Below are 12,629 nucleotides of genomic sequence, written 5' to 3'. Positions count from 1 at the left end.
AGAAACAGAAAACACAAATTTGGAAAAAGAATACATTAGGAGGCTGGAGAGATTGTTCAGTGGTTAGGAGCACTGGCTGTTCTTCAGAGAGCCAGCATTCAATCCCCAGCACCCACATGGTGGCTCACAATTGTGTGTAAATCCCAAGAGTTGACACTTCTGGCCACCAGGGGCACCAGGCACATGTGTGATGCTCAGACATACATGCGAGCAAAACACCCAAACACATAAAATTTTTACTTTTAGAAAGGATACAATGGCCGGGCAGTGGTAGTGCACACCTTTAATCCCAGCACTCGGGAGGCAGAGGCAGGCGGATCTCTGTGAGTTCGAGGCCAGCCTGGTCTACAGAGCAAGATCCAGGACAGGCACCAAAAGTTACACGGAGAAACCCTGTCTTGAAAAACCAAAAAAAAAAAAAAAAAAAAAGAAGAAGAAGAAGAAAGAAAAGAAAAGACACAATGGACTGGGGTGACGGCTGTTAGTAAAGTGCTCTCCAGAAGCCAGATGAGCCCCTGCAGCTCAGTGACATTGCTCAGTGCTTAAAGGAACTTGCCACACTATCCCTGATGACCTGTTTGATGTCTGGGACATTTGTGGAAGGAAAGAGCTAACTCCTACAAGTTCTGTGACTTCCATGCATTTTCACACCCACACACACAGAGTGTTTTAGGTTGAGTGTGGTGGTTACACCTTTAATCTCAGCAGTCAGGAAGTAGAGGCCAGCCTGGCCTGCATAGTGAGTTCCAGGCCAGCCAAGGCTACACAGTGAGATCCTGTCTCAAAAGCCAAAGCAAATAAAACCAAGGTAGAGGGTTTGTGAGGTGGTTCAGTGTGTAAAGTCCCTGCTGCGAAAGCATGAGGTCCTGATCCTGGATCCTCTGCACCCACATAAAAGCCTGGCATGGCAGTGTGCTTCTGTATCCTCAGGGCTTGGGGGCCTTGACTGGCAGGTTCCAGGCCTGCTAGCCAGCGGGTTTAGCCAGAGCAGCAAGTTCCTAGGTCTGTGAGTTCTGTCTCAAAAAATAGGGTGGAAGCTGGGTGTAATGGCACATGTCTTTAATCCTAGCACTTGAGAGGCAGAGGCAGGTGGATCTCTGTGAGTTCGAAACCAGTCTGGTCTACGTTACTGAGTTCCCGGACAGCCAGAGCTACATGGTGAGACCCTATCTTAAATGATGATGATGATGATGATGATGATGGTGATGATGATGATGACGATGATATAAAGAAGTGATTGAGGAAGACATTTTAATGTCAACCTCTGTCTGATATATGTGCCTGGCCTGGCCAGCACGTGCGCATACTTGCATATAACACACTATTGACTTGACGCCTGGCCTCTGCATGTGTGTATCCACACTACACACCCACATACATGACCCCACACAGTAAACACACACAGGAAATACTGCTATAGGGGCTGGAGAGATGGCTCAGCAGTTAAGAGCACTGGCTGCTCCTCCAGAGGACCTGGGGTTCAATTCCTAGCATCCACAGGACAGCTTACAACCTGTCTAGAACTCCAGTTCCAGGGGATCTGACACCCTCACACAGACATACATGCAGGGAAAACACCAATGCACAGAAAATATCTTTTTAAAAAATGAAATAGTGCTCTAGTGTTGTTGTTATGTCTTCTGCTAAGAACTAGAATTATTTTTTAGGTGGGGTCTCATTAGCCCAGTCTGGCCTTTAACTTGCTGTGCAGCTGAGGCTGGCCTGGAACTCTTAATCCTCCAGCTTCCATTTCCCAAGTAATGGAATTAAAAGCATCCATTAACATGCATTAAAAACTGAGGTTTTTTTCTTTCTTTTTTTGTCTTAGCAACCCTCTAGCCTCAGCCCCTTGAGAAGTGGGTATTGTATGTTCGTGTCTTTTTTTTAATTCTTTATTTTTATTTTATGTACATTAGTGTTTTGCCTCCAGGTATGTCTGTGTGAGGGTGTTGGATCCCCCAACAGGAGTTACAGACAGTTGAGGTGCTATGTGGGTGCTGGGAATTGAACCTGGGTCCTCTGGAAGAGCAGCCAGTGCTCTTAACCACTGAGCCATCACTCCAACTCCGTTTCTTTTTAATGCATGAATAACTAGGGTTGCAGATAATTGTTTATTTTTGACTATGGAATAATATGATTAAATCAGCGAGAAGAGCAAGGCGGTGGCACACGCCTTTAATCCCTTCCAGCACTTAGGAGGCAGAGGCAAGGGAATCTTTGAGTTTGAGACCAGACTGGTCTACAGAGGGAGTTCCAGGACAGCCAAAGCTACACAGAGAAACCTTGTCTCAAAGAAAAAAAAAAAAAAAAAGAGTGTGTACTCCTTTTCCAGAAGGACTGGAGTTGGATTCCCGACACCCACATTAGGCAGCCCCCAACTGTCTGTAACTCCTCTCTCTTGCCTCCACCCTCCACCTCATAAACTAATTAAAAATGAAATAAATCTAAAAAAACCCAAGCATTTCTAAATCTGAAGTAATTTGACACTTCATTGTGCTCCATTTAATTCTTTGGACACAATGCCCATTAAGCATTAAGATAATGTGTTTTAAGCCATGCAAACTTAGGAAACTAAAAAAATACATATTTATTTTTGGTGGGTGCTAGAGATCACTCAGGGCCTTGCATGTGTTAGGCAAGTACTTTTACGACCAAACAACATTCCCAGTACAACTTCATTTTTGTTTCGTTTTATTTACCTGGGGTCTCTCTATGTAGCCTAGGCTTGTTTAGAACTTGAATCCTCCTGCCTCAGCCTGTTTGTACAAGGGTTATAAGCCTGGACCACCTTGCCTGGCTCTTTCCCAACATCTGTTTCAAGGAGTAACTATAAGGATGGAAGATGGACTCAGCCCAACTTAACTGTCTGGAAATTGGGGACTAGTTTTTATCCCCCAGGCAGGTAAAGCAATACTGAGTCCCAAATCTATAACTACCACTTGCTCTCAGATTGGCCTATCAAATGGATTAATGATGTTGAAAAGCTGGCTGGTCTTAAAATAGAAATGACACCTGAGGGACAGTGACACAAGGGTTAGTCAGTGGCTGATTGTACCTCCTGACAGCCTCCCCTTAAAAATGTTCATTAATTTGTAATTGTTGTGTGTGTGGTGTGCCTGTGTTCGCTTGTTCACGTGTGTGTGAACACGTGTGTGGGAGTGTGTGTCTGTGCCTAGGCATGTGGTGGCCTGAGTTGGATAGTAACAGTCTTTGATTACTTTCCTCTTTATTGAGGCGGTCTCTCAGCTGAGCCTAGAGCTCCCAGACACTGGCTCACCTAACTAGCCAGCCTGTTCCTGGGACCCCACCTGCTCCAGGACCTGGTTCTGGGGAACCAAACACTTTATTTGCTAAGCCATGTCCCCAGTCCTTTTTTTTTTTAAGATTTATTTATTATATATACAGCGTTCTACCTGCATGTATGCCAGAAGAGGGCACCAGGTCTCATTACAGATGGTTGTGAGCTGCTATGTGGTTGCTGGGAATTGAACTCAGGACCTCTAGAAGAACAGCCAGTGCCTCTAACCTCTGAGCCATCTCTCCAGCCCTTCCTTTTTTTTTTTTTTAAGCCAATGGACTATCATCCTCTTGATCTCCTCCAATTATCATCATAGGGTTTATGTGTGGATGGAGACTTCTTTCTTCTCTATCCTCTGGCAAATTATAAATTCACATTAGAACTTCATTATTCCTCATGTAAAAGTGAAAAATGTATCCCTTATCACACAAGGGAAAATTATCTTTGATGTAAAAGCCAATGAAAGTGGTTATTTATAAGGGACAACCTTTCAGAGTTTATACTCCTCAGTGTGCTGGTAGTTTTGAAACAGGAAGATACTGAGGTCATTTCTTTACCAATGAAGCATTCCCTGTGTTATGGGCAGGACATAATCATTATCTAGGGGAGACTAAGCCTTTGGAGGTTTTAAAAATGTAATAAACTCATAAATACTTTTGTGATGTACAGCCTTTGCCTTTTCTTTTTCAAGAATGTTCAACACTCCGGTTTTCAGTCTAAGCATTGCATTTTATGGAGAAGGAGAAGGAGAGAGGGCAAAGAAATGGCCTATTCCTTTCTTATTTACTGGTCAGATTCTTAGCAGCTGCCTCCTGGATTTTGGTTTTTTACAAAGGAATCACTTTCCTACCCATTGATGACTTGACCGAGTGTGGATATTCCACTCTTAATACTCCACTCACACTACACAGAAGCACACTGGGCTCACAATCACTTTTCTAATTTAGCTATTTGTTCGAGGGCAATATGAGCCCGAAACTGGAGGCGGGCTTCCATGGAGTAGTCTTTGTAGTTCTTTATGTAGTCTAGGTTTCTTGTTGCGTTGGCATAATCTCCCTTCAGATAATGCAGCATCCCCAGTTCATAGTAACTATATGGCACCAAGTAGCGGTCATATTTTAACAGTTTCTCCTTCTTGATAACACGAATGAAGTAGTGCTCAGCCTTCAAATGTTTGCCCAGATGTTTCAGGCAGAGACCTTTCAGCAAATTTAACAAACTCATGTCGTCTATGCCGTACTCCTCATTTGGATTTTCATTCAAAAGGTCTTTTCCTTTGTCGATTATTGATAGCCAGCTTGAAATGAGCTCTATTTTCTTGCTCATGACTCGGAAGCCACTCCAGGCATAAATGAATTCCAGGAGGGGCTGTGCTGTAAACCAGCCTGTCGTAGTGCCATAGCGCTGACTTTTCTCAGCAATAAATTTTTCTATTGGCACAGAAGAGCCTAAAATTTTGATTCTCAGGCTATCCACATGTAAGAAGACCGAATTCATGGTCTCATTTTCTGAGTTCACAGAATTAGGAGGAAGCAAGGCCAGTATTATAGCTTTGCTGTAGGCATATATTGCCTTAGACCACCTGCTATGTTGAAACAGTAGATTGGCATAGTTGTATGCCTGCTTCCAATTCTGCAGAAAAATATGGCACCACATGAGTTCCCAGTAACAGAGGTGATGAACCTGCTTCCATTCATTCTGCGTGATAATGCACTCTTGTAATTTTAACTGTGCGGTTTCAAAGTTTCCATTTAGCATGCTAAAACGTGCACGAAAAAATTTAAGGACGACACAGTTGGGGAATTTCGCCAGGTAGATTAGGAAGAGATTCTCTGTGGCAGAAGTGGACACCTTCTCAACACCAAAAACTACACGCACGTAATTGTAATAGAAGAGAAGAGTGAAAACACTTAGGATGTTGTTGATATGAGGTTCGGATGCACTGTCGTGGAGCAAAGCCAGGCCTACTTCTCTATCTCCAGAATAGCCAACAATATTGAGAAGTTTAAGCGACCTTGGCGGCACAAGGGAGAACATCAAGTTGAATACGCCAAGGCCAAACTTTACCCCTCCATTCAGGTGTCTGTGCGTCTTACTTTGGTTATCAGGCATAAGTTCTAAGACCTGTTGGCAGTCTTTGTATATTTGATAGCTGGACCCAAAGTTGATGCCGCTTTTAAGGAAACTCAGCAAACTGTCATCCTGTATGAATGTTATGGCAGACTTCAAGATCAGACACTCAGCATAACAGACTTCTGCGTGTAATTCTTCCTCTTTGACAGACTTTATTCCCTGCCTACTCACTAAGCGAGATAAAGTCATTATCCTGGGTCTTTTCCGGAAATTGTTGCAGGTTTTCAAAGCTTCCTTTGCCACGTTCATTCCGATCTGAATATCCTGTGGCTCAAAAGTCAGGATGGCCTTGACAATCATGAGCATGCTGTATATCAGAGCGTGGTATGGGCTGTTTTTTGACCATGGGTGAACAAGATTGATTGCATCAGAGAATCTGTTATTTAGAAACAAATACAATCCAGTTGTACATTCTTCCAAGGACGATAATAGAGTCATCGTTGTTGCCACAGGGATAATCTCATGGGCATCCTCAAACTTGTCCTCTGCTTCGTTTTCTCTTAGACTGAGTGCCTTAGTTACTCTGGCCATCCTATCGCTCTCCCCTTCGCTTAGACTAAGGGACATACTTAGCATGTTCTCCTCATGGTCCTCATTTCTTAGGAAGCGGGCCATAGCTGCTTTCTGGATTAGAGGCAGGGATATCTGAAGTGGACTTGCAATGAGAGAGCTGCCGCACTCCTGACCAGGGGCTCTTCTTTCCCACAAAGCTCAGTTTCAAGTGTTGCTGTTAAAATGGAGGCAAATGCAAGACTAGCTGTGAGATGCAGCGTTAGGGTATTCTCTATGATCTACTTCAGACAACGAGAGGATCATTTTATGTACCCAGAAGATGCATTTCTGAAAAGTTCATCTAGAATGTACTAAAGGAAACTAAACACTAAAAAGTAAATACTTTACAGCAAAACCGTGTCTCTAAAAATCAAAACCAGCTGGGCGGTGGTGGCGCATGCCTTTCATCCCAGCACTCAGGAGGCAGAGGCAGGCGGATCTCTGTGAGCTCGAGGCCAGCCTGGGCTACAGAGTTCCAGGAAAGGCACAAAGCTACACAGAAAAACCCTGTCTCGAAAAAACAAACAAACAAAAAACAAAAAACAAAACAAAAATCAAAACCAAACAAACAAAACAAAGTACACCCTTGGTAAGCAGCAGAGTTCTTCTGTTCCCAGTTAGCCACTGCACAAATTCCGTAAGCTCATGCTTCTGTGTATTTGGGGGAAGAACTCTACTGTGATATCTCCAAAATCTTTCAATAGGAGACAAGAATCTGGTTAGAAATCTTATCTTTATATTTGTCTAGTTCGGACTAAGGAAGTTGTGTATTGTCCAGTCCATAGGACAAAGATTATGGTAATGAAAATTCCTCCACACCATTCTTAGTACTGTGTGTATATTGTCACTTCACGGGCACTAGTTTTTTTGTTTTTTGGGTTTTTTTTTATTGTTTTTTGTTTGTGAGGGGTGTTGAGACAGGATCTTTCTACTTTAGCCCTGTCTGTCCCAGCACTTACTCAGTAGACCAGGCTGGCCTGCACTCACAGAAATTCACCTGTCTCTGCCTCCCAAGTGCTGGGATTAAAGGAATGGGCCCCCATGCCCAGCAAAGAAATGCAGCTTTTAATAAGGAGGAAAACGGAAAAATGTTACATTTTAAAGACTGTTGAGGAGAACCGACTCAGAGGTGTTATTTTAGAGAAATGCTTGTTTTTACAACTTCTGTTTCAAGGGATTAGCAGATATAGTAATCATCTTTGAAAAGCAAAGTTAGTCACACACACATCCCTGGAAAACATTGCTGTTCATGTGAAAGCCATTCGGTGCATGGAGAAAGAATAATCTTGGGGTGGCAATAGCAGCAGGCAGTGCTGAATGTAGTGCAGTGGTGGAGTTCTTGCCTAACACGCACAAGGCCCTGCGTTCTATCCCCAACGTTGCAAAAGCAAAAAATGGAACTGAGGATGGCGGCTCCATCAAGGTTACTCAGAGGCACCAAGGTGATAGCTAGATTCAGCCTAAGGACAAAGATGCCACCATTCTGGCCTTAACAATACTACTTTCAAATTATATGCCATAGAATCTCATTCTCCACAGCTCAAATTTTGCTTCTTCTGAAACCTTACCCATTCTATTAGCATAACCACTCACAACATTGTTTGCGGAACAGTACTTCTCTCACTGTGTTATTATAATTATTCATATATCTGCTTTTATCTCCGACCTGGGAACTTCAAGGCATGATCTGTTTTATTCAACTTTTTATCTCTGCTCTAGCACACTCCAAGTAGGCATTAGTGTTTGCTAATGTGAATTAATTATATAGTGAAGGATAACCTTGAATTTCTGACCCCCCTGCCTCTATCTCCCAAGTTCTGGGATTATAGCTATGTGCCATCATACCAGGCCCATTATTCCCTGCGCCCCCACAACAAGGTTTCACTATCATTATGTAGCCCTGGCTGGCCTTGAATTTTCAATGGAGACCAGGCTGGCCCTAAACTCATAGAGATCTGCCTGCCTCTGCCTCCCGAGTGCTGGAGTTTCCCTTAGAAAAATTATTATTTCTTTTTTTTTTTTTTAGCTAAAATGCATTTAAAATTTTAAAATACACTCATTTATTCTCTGTTTGTGTGCATGTGTGAACTTGCAGTGATCTTTCTGTATTTACCTACCATATGCTGGAATATAGGTACATGCTGCCACACTTGGCTATTTATGGTAGAATCCAATCATTTTTAGAGACTAGATCAGGATCAAAGGAAAGTCAATGGCCTTAAGCAGTGTTTCTCTAAGTACAGCCAACAGCCAGTTACAAATGAAGGTTCCATAGCTGAATCCTATGTGTGTGGATCAGTATTTGTCATGGAGAAACTGAAATTTACATTGTTCACAGCATCCCAAGAAATTCTGTAAACATTAAGTTATTATGTAAAATAGTTTTAAGGAATTCACAGCATCCTAAGCAATTCTGTAAACATTAAGTGGTAAAATAGTGTTAAGGAGTTTCACTTGAAAGGCTCCAAGAATTGTCCTATTTTAAACTACACATGTTCACTCGTGGACTATCTTAGCTACACGGTTCTCTCCTTCCAAAATGGTGAAGAATAAACTATTGAATCCTAAACCCTAAAATGATCTAGCTCTGAGCTCGGCAGTGGTGATACACACCCATGTTCCTAGCACTCAGGAGGCAGAGGCAGGCAGATCTCTGTGAGGCCAGCCTGGTCTACAGAGTGAACTCCAGGACAGCCAGAGCTGTTACACAGAGAAATTCTGCCTCAAAAACAAACAAACAAACAAAAACCAATTTAAAAAAATCTAGGGTTGGGGATTTAGCTCAGAGGTAGAGCGCTTGCCTAGCAAGCGCAAGGCCCTGAGGAGTTCGATCCTCAGCTCCAAAAAAAAAAAAAAAAATCTAGCTCTGTAGTTAAGACATCTATCTGATCCAGTCCCACTATCAGTATGCTTTCTTTAGAGGAGGAAGAACATGATTGATTTGTTAAGGGCATTAAAGTTCCGTACTTTTACATTTTTTTTTTTTAAAGATTTATTTATTATGTATACAGTGTTCTTCCTGCATGTATGTCTGCAGGTCAGAAGAGGGCACCAGATCTCATTATAGATGGTTGTGAGCCACCATGTGGTTGCTGGGAATTGAACTCAGGACCTCTGGAAGAGCAGTCAGTGCTCTTAACCTCTGAGCCATCTCTCCAGCCCCATTTTTTTAATATAACAAGGTGTTCCTCAGAAAACATGACAGTTCCTGAATTGTTTTAAACTCCTGACCATGTTTTGCATTAGTTCTTAGTTTTATTATCATACCCCCACTGCCTCACCCCACCCCTAGTCTTCTGTGTTAGCCAGGGCTGTCCTCAAACCCAGTATTCTCCTAACTCAGCCGGCTCAGAGCTGGAATTACAGGCATGAGCTACCACGCCCTGTTTCTTGGAAGGTGATCAAATCACTCAGCTCTCTCTACCTTCATACTGTTTGAAGTGTATGTAGTATGCAGCTAATGAGATGTTCATTTTTTATAATACGAAAGAATTATACATTCTATAAACTTTTCTTTCCCAGAATTTCTAAAAGCATTCTGGAGGATCAGACGATCGTGACATGTGGAAAAGAATAAGAGGATGTAGCTGAGCATGGATATTTGGAGTAACCTGCAGTGCATATGTAAACATGTATGTAAACCGGGAGGCAGTGGCACACGCCTTTAATTCCAGCACTCGGGAGGCAGAGCCAAGCGGATCTCTGTGAGTTCGAGGCCAGCCTGGTCGGTCTACAGAGCGAGATCCAGGACAGGCACCAACACTACACAGAGAAACCCTGTCTCAAGAAAAAAAAAGTGTATGTAAATCAGACATAAATACACATTAATACACACTAAAAGACAATTCTTATAGATTATTTCTTTTTGTTTTTTTGAGACAGGGTTTCTCTGTGTAGCCTTGGCTGTCCTGGATCTATGTAGCCCAGGCTGGCCTCAGAGAGCCGCCTGTCTCTGCCGCCTGAGTGTTGGGATCAAAGGTGTGCGCCACGATCACCCTGCTAGATTATTTGTTTATGTTAAAAAGAGACATAGCTGTACAAAAGATTTAAATTGCGTGTCTTTTCTCATTTTATGATTTTCCTCTTCTGACCTGATGGTAACAATAATTTAAAAATGAAACTAAAATACTGAAGGAAGCAAGATTTCAAAGTGGACTTTCCCCTGGCCTCCTGCCTCCCTCAGGCGCTAGGTGCAATCTCCCTACTGTAAAAAAAAAATGAACTTTTTCCTCAGCACTCTGGAAGATGAAGATCTTACAGAAAGATCCTGTTTCAATAAACAAACCCCACTACCAAAAATGACTGTTTTGCTTTTTTCTGGAAATGTTAAATTTAGTATAGGAAGATACATTTTGAAATTTTGACGTAAAGAGGTTTTGAATATCACACACACACACTCTGTTTTTGTTTTTGTTTTTTTTTTAATTCAAAGACAGAGTCTTCCTATGCAAATCTTACTGGCCTCTGATTTTCCTGTCTCAGCCTCCTTAACCCTGAGATCACAGATGTGTGTCACAACATTCAACTTTAAAGTGGTAACATTGTCAAGATTTAACAACCACAACATGTTAAAAATTATTCCTGCCGGGCATGCCTTTAATCCCGGCACTCCATAGCTTATATTAGCAAATGTTAGATAGAATATTTGGGGGCTGGAGAGATGGCTTAGAGGTTAAGAGCACCGACTGCTCTTCCAGAGGTCCTGAGTTCAATTCCCAGCACCCACATGGTGGCTCACAACCATCTGTAATGAGATCTGGCGCCCTGTTCTGTATACATAATAAATAAATAAATCTTTAAAAAAAAAAAAAAAAAAAGCCGGGCGGTGGTGGCGCACGCCTTTAATCCCAGCACTCGGGAGGCAGAGCCAGGCGGATCTCTGTGAGTTCGAGGCCAGCCTGGACTACCAAGTGAGTTCCAGGAAAGGCGCAAAGCTACACAGAGAAACCCTGTCTCGAAAAACCAAAAAAAAAAAAAAAAAAAAAAAAAAAAAGAATATTTGTCGGCTTAAGTATACTGAAGCTGGAGGCCAGAACAGTGGCAAACACATTTAATGCCAGCACATGGGAGGCAAAGGCAGGGGGGAGTCTCTGTGAGTTCCAGGCTAGCCCAGTCCGAAGATCAAGTTCCAGGATAGCCAGGGCTACTCAGAGAAACCTCGCCTAGAAAAAACAAAAAAGTGAAATTAATAAGGCTTTATAGAATTGCCTTCCTTCAGAGAGTATAAAAATCTTCATAGTTATTGTTTAATGCTTTTCAGAAGAGAAGCAGATAAAACCAAAAAAAAAAAAAAAAAAAAAAACAGGGCTGGGGATGTAGTTCAGGTTAGAAGAGTGTTTCTCTGGCATGTATAAAAGCTCTGGGTTGCATACATAGTGAATCTGAGACCAGCCTGGACTGCTGGAAGACCCTGTGGCAAGCAAGCAGAGGCAGAACAGATATAACATACTGTATAGAGTTTCTATTTTCTCATCAGACACTTTGTTGAGACACTAGGATTTGAAATATTTGAAAATCAACACATATAGAAATTGGTAGCATTTAAGAGTCTCATGCTTTTTGACCAAGTAGGTTTTTCTCTGTACTCTGCACTTGAATCTATACACAACGAATGAGGACTGGAAAGAGAAAAATACACATACCTAAAGATTTCCTCTTTTATGTGTAAAGTTTCCAACTCTTGAATATTCCAAGTATTTGTGACGGAATGTCTGTATTTTGTGGTGGTTGATAAAAAGAACTTAACGCAATTTTTAGAGCTGGCTTCTGGCAAACACAGTGTGTAAAATCGAAGGCAGATTTAAGCCATATAGAGACAAGAGTTCCACTTATTTGATGTATGTTGAGTGGCTGAGCTGCAAGGTTTTAAATAGAAAACTCAAAGACAACTTTAAAAACTCCAAAGCACTAGAAGGGAAAAATAAATACTTTGTGCCTCAGATGCAAGTAATTTCAGAATTGTCGCGGCTCAGCAAGCTTGCCAACTTTTAGTTTTGACACAATTTTAACATTGCCCGAACTCCCCCCCCCCCGCCCCCGCCCCAACTCTATCCCTTTGTTTGGCAAAACTCCCAAGGATTCAGAACTAACTTGGTGACAGATTAGTGACTGTCGGTGCACATAGGAGAGGTATTAACTAGAATCCCTGTGGGGAGTCACCCCTTTGGAGGCCTGTGATGCAAAGGACCATGAGCAGAATGGCGGGGGGGAGGGGGTAAGGGGCGTTTTCACTCTGGTCAGTCTAATTACCTCTGATGAGCCTCAAAGATCACTTAGTAGAAGACTAGGCCAGGTACCCCACACCGAGAGGTGGCGACAGCGACATCAGCGGTTAAATTTTAGCCTTCCAACAGAACGGTCTAATGCACCTGTACACTACGGTAACTTGCGCTGTCAATTCCTAGATTAAAACGAAGAGGAAGAAGGGTTGGGAGAAGGTAAGGAGGAGCCTTAGGGTTCAGGAAAAGGGGAAGGGGAGGGGAGGGAGCAGGATGCCACCCCGCAGGCCACAGGTTTACGGGCGAGATCTTGGCGTTCCCATGGAAACGTATCCCTCCGCCCGCGACTGGAGTTCGGCCTCTCAGTTCCCCCTCCGCTCCGCCTCCGGGCTGTTTCCGCCCAGCTCCTTTGTGCCGCGCAGAACGTT

General features: G+C 42.8%; 1 protein-coding gene across 6 annotated transcripts; it reads right to left on the bottom strand.

Annotated features, from left to right (window-relative positions):
- Positions 1-505: 505 nt before the first annotated feature.
- On the bottom strand, positions 506-12,616 carry LOC128115551 (tetratricopeptide repeat protein 39B-like). Of its 6 annotated transcripts, none has more exons than XM_052746347.1 (3): positions 12,233-12,616; positions 11,626-11,838; positions 506-6,158 (listed from the first exon to the last, which is right to left on the bottom strand). In XM_052746347.1, the coding sequence occupies exon 3, from the start codon at positions 6,044-6,046 to the stop codon at positions 4,229-4,231; it is 1,818 nt and encodes a 605-aa protein (XP_052602307.1). In that variant the 5' UTR covers positions 6,047-6,158; positions 11,626-11,838; positions 12,233-12,616; the 3' UTR covers positions 506-4,228. The 6 variants fall into 6 exon arrangements, 5 of the variants coding, with proteins under 5 accessions (XP_052602307.1, XP_052602311.1, XP_052602312.1 ...); XM_052746351.1 differs by having other exon boundaries at positions 11,626-11,749; XM_052746352.1 differs by having other exon boundaries at positions 11,626-11,694.
- Positions 12,617-12,629: the final 13 nt, after the last annotated feature.

Source organism: Peromyscus californicus, unplaced genomic scaffold (genome assembly GCF_007827085.1).
Source record: "Peromyscus californicus insignis strain IS unplaced genomic scaffold, ASM782708v3 Scaffold_1__1_contigs__length_55948999, whole genome shotgun sequence".
In the NCBI taxonomy this organism is placed as follows: Eukaryota; Metazoa; Chordata; class Mammalia; order Rodentia; family Cricetidae; genus Peromyscus; species Peromyscus californicus.
This window is presented reverse-complemented; position numbering and strand designations above follow the sequence as displayed.

What these genes read in the sequence shown, in the direction of transcription:
- LOC128115551 (XM_052746347.1), bottom strand. Translation starts at nt 6,046, where the DNA reads ATGGCCCGCTTCCTAAGAAATGAGGACCATGAGGAGAACATGCTAAGT.